This window comes from Dipodomys ordii, unplaced genomic scaffold (assembly GCF_000151885.1).
Source record: "Dipodomys ordii isolate 6190 unplaced genomic scaffold, Dord_2.0 Scaffold49, whole genome shotgun sequence".
Taxonomy (NCBI): Eukaryota; Metazoa; Chordata; class Mammalia; order Rodentia; family Heteromyidae; genus Dipodomys; species Dipodomys ordii.
Window position 1 is genome coordinate 5346555 of NW_012267265.1, and position 8706 is coordinate 5355260.

At 42.1% G+C, this 8706-nt stretch overlaps 1 protein-coding gene across 1 annotated transcript in view; it reads right to left on the reverse strand.

Annotated features, from left to right (window-relative positions):
- Positions 1–8706, reverse strand: part of Scarb2 (scavenger receptor class B, member 2) — an 84561-nt gene that overhangs the window by 4061 nt on the left and 71794 nt on the right. The window contains exons 10-13 of the mRNA XM_013020094.1: positions 6445–6563; positions 4295–4368; positions 3448–3499; positions 524–682 (exon numbers count right to left, since the gene is read on the reverse strand). Coding sequence (XP_012875548.1) covers positions 524–682; positions 3448–3499; positions 4295–4368; positions 6445–6563 — 404 coding nt within the window. The remainder of the gene's footprint in view (positions 1–523; positions 683–3447; positions 3500–4294; positions 4369–6444; positions 6564–8706) is intronic.

An 8706-nucleotide genomic window follows, 5' to 3' on the forward strand; every position in this document is an offset into this window, starting at 1 on the left:
AGTGGCGCTGTGGCTCAAGTGGTAGAGCGCTAGCTTTGAGCTGAAGAGCTGAGGGACAGCGCCCAGGCCCAGAGTTCAGGCCCCACAACCGGACCCAAAAAAAAAAAAAAAAGAATGTGGAAGTCAGTGTGATGTAAGCTAGTGTCATGCACGTATTGTCCACCTATATAATGTTATAATGTTACATGTTATTCTTCATGCTATATATTGCATTTTCTTCCTATTCACTCAGGTTGTAGTTTTCAAAGCTGTAAAGCTACCTCTATTAGGATATGCCCATGATTCCATCCTCACCAAGAGAACTCAAAATACCAGAAGGCATTATTCTGTCTCCCTACCTTCCTTGAAATACCCTTCTTTGACACTGCCACCTTGCTTACCATTTGGTCCAACAGTCATGGAAGCATGAAATCACCACAACATACCATAAGCCCTCGGGTGATAGCCTTTCAATGAGCACAGCTAAAGACCTTCTCAGTCATGCTATTCAGTAAAGGGAAAAATTCCTTCAGCCAGGACTCACCTCATCCATGGATGCCTGTCCTCTACACGCCAGCCAGGTGAAGATCAAACCAAAGAACACACCCAGTGCCATAACAATGTAGGGGATGTTGGTGACGATCATAGCAGTGTTAATCATAGACTTCAGTTGCCTTGCATTCTCTTCATCAATGAGAACACTCTGAAAGGTCAAGAAAATAGAATACTCTTCATGACTACTCATTTGGGTTATCATTTTCTTTATTTTATGTGGTGGGGCTGATGTTTATTACTGTGCTAAGTGGGGATATGAGGTAACTGGGACGGGCTCTTGGATCCTGCACAAGGCCCTCCCTATCCTAGTCTGGCGAATCTCGACCCCAGACTTGCTTCGAACCCCCTGCGTAGCCAATGCTATCCTTATCAATGTAATCCTGTTAAACCAACCTTTACAGAGAAGGGAAAAGAATAACTAATTGGGAGGTGGGCCTGCCATTAAAACAAAAAAGGGGGAATCTGCAGAGCACATGGGCAGCAAAGATGGCGCTAAGAGGGAGTTGAGTGGGCAGAGCCCGATTTACTGTAGAGTAGACGGGCAGCAAAGATGGCGCTGAGAGAGAGTAGAGTGGGCAGAACCCAATTTGCCTTATGTTCCTGGAAGCTTAGGTGCATGATAGGGTGTGACCTTGACAGTGATTGGTTCCTCGTCCTCCCCTGCCAGGCCACCCGCTCTTTTGGCTTTAAAAAGGGCTGCTCTCTGTTAATAAATGAGTTTTCTTCCATGCTGGATTTGGCTCCCCACTGTGTCTGATTGTCTCCCGGGCTGAGGGAGGCTGGGGAACGGGCAAGTGCCACACTTACCTTTCCTCGGACCCGTCCGTCTTTCGTGGGACGGAGACCCAACAAATTAGTTTGTGGGTTTTTTTTTTTAACTATCTTTCATATCATCAAACACAATTTGGTTAAACCTTCTTGTCAGTAATCCAGCTATACTTGAAATCAACTTAAAAAGTAGAGTACCCAGAGTGGGAATTTATGTATTAGTATCTTTTCTCTCTCTTTTTTCTCTCTCCTTTTCCCTCTCCTTCTCCTTGTCTTTGTTACAGTACTGGATCTTGAACTCAGGGCCTCCGACTCTTGGTTTCCACCCTCCTCCTACCTCCTGTATAAGCCTGGTGCTCTACCACTTGCACCATGCTTCCCACTTTTGGCATTTTGGTGCTTAGAGATAAGTCTCATGGACTTTACTCCCTAGGCTAGCTTCAAATCATGATCCTCAGATCTCAGCCTCCCAAGTAGCTAGTATTACAGGCATGAACCACTGGTGTCCAGACCATTTACTTTTCTAACAGAGGTTAGAAAAGAGGAGGGAAGTACTCAGAAATGCTGCAGTATTGGTTTTTGTATAAGACAATTCTTTCAAGATCTAACTCAGGATTACTTCCTTCCTGAAGTAATCCCTGACCACTTTGAGGATGATGAAAGTTTCTACCACACTTTCTAGAACCTTCACCTCTGTGGTTGCACCCAGTACCTTAACTGTCTGTTTACCTTTTGTTCCCAGTGATTGTGAGATGCTTGGAGATAAGACATTTCAGTTAAGTCCACAGTGGGCATAGTACCCAGTACCCAGTACCCAGTAGGTTTGTGATTAATACTGGTTGATTAAATGAATGAGGGAAATACCCCCAAAATGTATGTGTACTTTATAATCTCTCTTGGTTCTATGTAGAATCATCAGGACCAGATGCCTCAATCAAGTGTTTGAGTCAGTTATGGGGCTGTCCAAAATAGCCAAGAAAATATACTAGAATATATTAACCAAGTATATTCCTAGCCAAGGAATGTACTAGAATAATACTGTTCATTTTGAGCGCAGAGTTACTCATCACTCTGCATTGTGGATGAGCTTAACTCCGTAACAATCATGAGCAACAATTCTGGCTTTGTTTTTATTGAACTGAGCCAGGGGTTGGGAATTTCACACTTGTAAAGAGGATCCAGGTTCAAAGCTTTCCCAGAGCAGAAAAGGCTATGAACCTCTATTACCACAATGAGTAGCAATAAGCCAGGTTGCAGGCATAGTTAATTGGTAGAATGTCAGTCATAAGCAAGCAATCCAAGTGAACTCCAGGCTCATGAGCCCAAGCCTTGCTATGAGCAAAAGAATAAAAAAGTAAAAATAAATAAAATTACAAACAGTAAGTTGATTAGACTTGATACATAGCGATTTTAGTATTTCCTTTTCTTGCTATATGGTACTAAATTTTCTAAAATAAGTATTTTTAGAGCAAAATAAGAATGTTAAAACATGCTGTTAATAATAGAAGACCACCAATTGAGAATTTATTAAAAAAGGAAAAAGTTCATTTTCTCTCCATCAAAACTATGGGGGAAATTAAGGAGATAAAACTACAATAAATCTTATGTATGATTTAGAAAAAAAATCAATTATAGGGGTCTTAAGATGACAGGGCTTCAAAGGAGACAAAGAAAGCTTAACTGGATGCCTAAGTGCTGGCAATTTCTCCTGTTTCTACGGAGTCTGGGAGTTGAACTCAGGATGTCTATCACTTGAACCCACACCCCCCAGTTCTTTTGCTTTTAGTTTAGTTTTTTTTCAGATAGGGTCTTGTGGTTTTGCCTGTGCTGGCATCAAATAGAGACCTTCCTATCCCTGCTTCTTAAGTAGCTGGGATTACAAACACACACCAAGCCCAGTCCCCAACTAATGTTCTTGGAAAGGAAATGAATTTCTGTCATTTCTCCAACTTTGTGTCCCTAAGCACAAACAATTTCTTATAGCATTGAAAAGAAATTTTCTGGATATAGCCAATGGGCTTTTTTTTAAAATCATCTTTCTCTCCTTTGTCATTTCTTTCAATTACACATAGTTATAATAGCAAACGGAAGTTCTCTAAGCCTGGCCAGTCAAGACATTCCCAACCCCTGCCTCTCAGGACTTACCTCACTGATATACATCACTGGGAAAACCATGGTTCTAATGTCTCCAGTTTCACTATGAAGACAGAGAATGATGTTATTTTATAGATCCCTGGCATGGCAGGCTCGCTTGGAGAGACATTTATATGCAAATACCAGTACACTTATTCCATTCAATTATCTAGAATTGACTCTAGTCTTCTGAGTAATCTTTGTAAACACATCAATTGGAAGTTACCCTACAGTGTATCAGCAAGCAAGCCCAGTGTATATGTATTTTTACATTCTGATTTTTCATTCAATACTGTAAGTATTTTCTTACTTCCACAAAATTCCCACTGAAAAGTTAGGACAGGAGGTTGGTTATACTTAGGAATTCTAATGAAGAAGTGGCTTGTAGCTGGTCTGTTGGAGGGAAAGCTGGAGTCAAGAGACTTTATTAAACATCCAGAAAAGAGTGCTAGGGCTGGCCTCCAGGTGGGGGAAGAGGGAATGGAGAGAGAAGGGGATGGAAACTGGGGTCAAGGTGGGTAAGAGATCATCTCCAGGGCATGGGTTAAAAAATAGCCCCTATTCCCTACAGTTCTTCCCAGCTATATGATTTCCAACAAATTACTTAAACCCTCTGTGCCTCAGGTGGACAATACAACTGTGTGCTTCAAAAATGCTTAGAACAATGCCTCATCCATAACAGCACCATAGCAAGTGTCTGATGAAGTAAATTCCAAGAGCCAATTCCTTGGCCATGCTGATCTTGTACACCTGAGAGTGGAGGTGAGCAGTGGGAAGAAATGAACTGTTTCCCCTCACACACAGTGACCCTACCAAAAAGTCAATGGGGCAAGACTCATGCCAAACAAGCCAAACTTACATAAAGTCATCAATTTTTTTGACATAAATGTTGATTTGGAGCTTCTTGGCAGCCTTGAGAATAATTCCAGTCAACTGCAAATCAGAAGGGAAGAGAAAATATCAGGATTTGTTAAACCACAAATATAAGTTTTTTAATAGAGCATCACTTCTGTGTATTCTGTGGATCAGGGTGGCCATGAGTAGGGTTAGCAGGACAGACTGGGACCGTGGAAAATCAATCCCAGAATATAGCAAGTACTGTGTAGACAGACCAAGGCTTTATAATGTTGATGTGAATCCTTGGAAAATCTGCTCAAATGTAGATTCAATTCAGTGGGTCTGGGGAGTAGGTATTTCTGACTAGCCTCTCAGATGGCTGATACTTTGAATTGAAATCCCCAGAGGACTCCAGCCCACAGGTCCCCAGGCAGATCTGGATACACTGGCAGATAGCCAGAACTCAGAGGAAGATGGTGGTCCCTGCCAGAGAAAGATGTTCAAGTCTAGGATGTCCATCCAGAGGGAGTGGCTGTAGCAACTGCCTTCCCCATGTAGCCCTCATCTTTGCATTGAAGTATGGGAAAATGCTGATCCCTGGGCCACAGCCACCACTCCTAGTTTGATTGATGAAAGGGAATTGTCTGACCAATGGCTGAGAGTGAAGGAAGGCAGTCTCAGTGATGTCATTCACTATTTCCTCGGGCACAGACCCAATGAGCATAGTCCATAAAGTGCTAAAAGAATACTTTTACTTTGATTTGCTCCACAGTATTCAAAGGGCCAAGAATAAAGTTATCTGACCTGTTGTTTGGCTTCCACAGTGACAGATTCTCACATTGTGCAATGAGAGCCTATGAGTATAGGACTAAAGTGTATGTGTATCTGGTGCTTTGTAATCTCATTGCATAATTAACCCTCAAAAGTACTTGTAAGAAAGAGGTTTGCAAAAGTGGCTGAAACTAATATGCATATTTAAATGTGGACTACTGGCAACAAGTAGGCAGAGGAACATTTTTTAGTCCTAAGTGTTAGAGCTGGAACTCAGGGCCTTTTCCGTGCTAAGCAAGTGCTTTCCTACTGAGCTATATACCCAGTTTATAGCTCAAAGCAGGTTTGTTCAAACGAGGTGCTGGTATGTACACCTGTAACCCTAGCTACTTAGGAGACTGAGCTCTGAAGGTCACAGTTTGAATCCAGCCTGGGCAAGAAAGTCTATATGACCCTTATGTTAAATTTACCAGCAAAAATCTGGAAGTAGAGCTGTGGCTCAAGTGGTATGGTGTCAGCCTTGTGTGAAAAAGGTAAGAGATCAGGTCCTGAGATCAAGCTCCAGGACTGGACTAACAATAAATAAACAAATAGGTTGATAGGTAGGTAGGTAGATAAACAAATAGGTTGATAGGTCGGTAGGTAGGTAGGTAGACAGACAGACATACAAACATACAGACATATAGACACACAGACAGACAGACAGACAGATAGCCAGCCAGCCAGCCAGCCAGCCAGATAGATGTAGTAAGTGTCTTCATATTTCTGCAGTCTGGCCTTCTAATTATTGGCTATGAGACCACATCTCAAGGAACACTGGACTCATTTTTTCTCCACTTGAATGCATCAGGGTAAAGAATAATCCCTCCCTTCCTCCCTCCCTTCCTTCCTTTCTTTCCCTTCCTTCCTTCCTTTCTTTCCCTTCCTTCCTTCTTTCTTTCCTTCCTTCCTTCCTTCCTTCCTTCCTTCCTTCCTTCCTTCCTTCCTTCCTTCCCTCCTCCCTCCCTCCCTCTCTCTCTCTTTCTTTCTTTCATCAGTTGTGGGGCTTGAACTCAGGGCCTAGGAACTGTCCCTGAGCTTTTTCTGCTCAAGGCTAATGATGTCTCACTTTGAACTACTTTGGTTTTTTGGTGGCTAATTAGAAATAGGAATCTCATGAACTTTCCTCTCCCAGGCTGGCTTGAAACTGTGATGATCCTCAGATCTCAGCCTCCTGAATAGCTAGGATTACAGACCTACGCCACCAGCACACAGCAAGATTGCATGTTTCTTAAGAATGCTCAGCTGAAGAGCACAGGGACAGCACCCAAGCCCAGAGTTCAAGCCCCACAACCAACAACAACAAAAAAAATGCTCAGGGTGAAACCCTCTGCTCTCTCTCCAGGAGGAAGGTGCACTCACAGGGTTAATGTCCACAAATGTCTCATGGTCTTCCTTATTTGGATTCATGCCATGTATGGCTGAAGTGAACTTCTCCTCTGCTTGGTAGAAGTGTGGAAAAGACATGATAATGGGAGCACCTGTGTGTTGAGGAGACAGACAAGAAGGATGCTGAATACAATTTTAAGAGGAATATAAAATTCCTAACAACAAATGGAGTTCCTAAAGGATAAAAAGCCTTGTTAAAAAATGGCCAAACTACCTTTCTATACATCCTAGTTCAAGATTTATATATCATTTCCTGCCATCTCTTATGCCTACATTTTATTGCACATGATACACTCAAGTCTTGGCTAAATTATTTCATCTTCAACAAACATTTACTGAATCTATAAAGCATAAGTGTTTTGCATGTATTAACTAATGCTTTCAACAGCTCTATGGAACTGGAATTATTCATCTTATGTTATGTTGCATGATCCTTAGATCTCAGCCTCCTGAGTAGCCAGGATTACAGGCATGAGTCAAATCGCTGCTGAGGGCTTAATGGGAGCCAGACACTCTTCTGAATGATTTGAATATACTATCTCTCACTCTCACACGATCTTCTAAAAACTTACAACCACTTCTATTTTATGGATGTGAAAACTGATGTGTGGAAGGAACCTCTTTAGCCAATATGGCCAGTATTAACAAGGACTCAATCCCCAATCTGCCTGATCCAGGACACTCAAACCATTACCTAAAAACATTTCCCTGGAGAACTGAAAACAATTGAATATAAACCTGGGGTGGATAACTTCTCAGTCTAAATCTGGGGATCCACAAAAGGAAGAGGAAAAGCATGGCAGCCAGAGGCTTGAGTGTTGAGAATCTTTCTATGGATTATGGCAACATAGTAGGAAAAAGGTATCTACATTTATGTCTTGACATGGGTGAGGGAACAGGGCCACAACTGCAGGTCTGTTCACCCAGTAAGGGAAAGGGAGAGATGAGGATCAGGGGCAGATGCCCATTCTCTAGGTAGGGGTATTGTGTTCTATTGCAAAAAGGTTACCAAATGTCTAAGCACTAGCTAGGGAACTCTTCTTTTGAGGGCTATTGAGGTTTAAACTCACACTTGCTAGGATATATTTTGTGATAGGGTCTGATTTTCTGCTTGGGCATGTGCCTCACACGAGAATTATCCCAAAAGGAGATTTTAAAAGCCAAGTCGACTAAAGAGAAAAAGTTAGCTTTACTCAAGAGAAAGGGTTAGAAAGAGGAAAAATTTCCCAGAACTGTTTTATTTTTTTTTAAGTGACAGTACAAGGGCTTGAATTTAGAGCCTCACACTCTCACTTGGCTTTTTTATGACTCAAGGCTGTCAGTCTATCACTTGAGGCCCATCCCGATCGCTGGGTTTTTACTGGGTAATTGGAGGTAAGAGTGTTTTGGATTTGTCTGCCAGGGCTGGCTTCAAACCTCAGTTCTCAGATCTCAGCCTACTAGTGCCCAGCTCCCAGAGGAACTTTGAAGAGAAATTATAGCATTTTAAAAAAAGCAGGATGACTATGAGAAGATCACCAAATCTAGCAAGGATCGATGCAGAGATGAACTTTTATAAAAAGCACTTCTCTTTCTCTAAACCATTTTCCACAGTTATAAAAGAGAGATCAATTGGCTATGTATTTGTGCCATTATAAACAATTCTGTAGCATCTGACTTAAAACTCATTTTTAATAGAAGGAACCCGCCTTTGCCAGGGTCCCACTGATAATTCTGCTTCATTCATGAAAAGAAGCAGAGGCTCAGACATTAAGAGATGCTAGGTGTCAGGCACTGGTGCCTCACACCTGTAATCATAGCTACTCAGGAGGATGCTATCAGAAGGATTATGATTCAAAGTCAACCTGGGCAGAAAAGTCTCTGAGACACCATCAACAATTAAACAGAAAAAAGACAGACTGGAGGCATGGCTCCAGTAGTAGAGCACCAGCCAGAAAGCTGAGCATGGGGGCATGTGGCTCTGAGATCAAGCCCCAGAAGTGGCAAAAGAGAAAGAAATGTGTGGTCTGAAAACTGAGTTGTGTAATTTCTCTTTTAGCAGTATTTGGAACATGAAACCTGTGAATTCTTTACATAAGTGAACCACATACAAATATATAAAGCAATTAGGACAGCAACACACAGGAAATGTTCCAAAAATGGGCTGGGAAGGTGGCTCAGTGGTAGAGCGCTTGCCTTGCATGCATGAGGCTCTGGGTTCGATTCCTCAGCACCACATAAGCAAAAAGAAAAAAG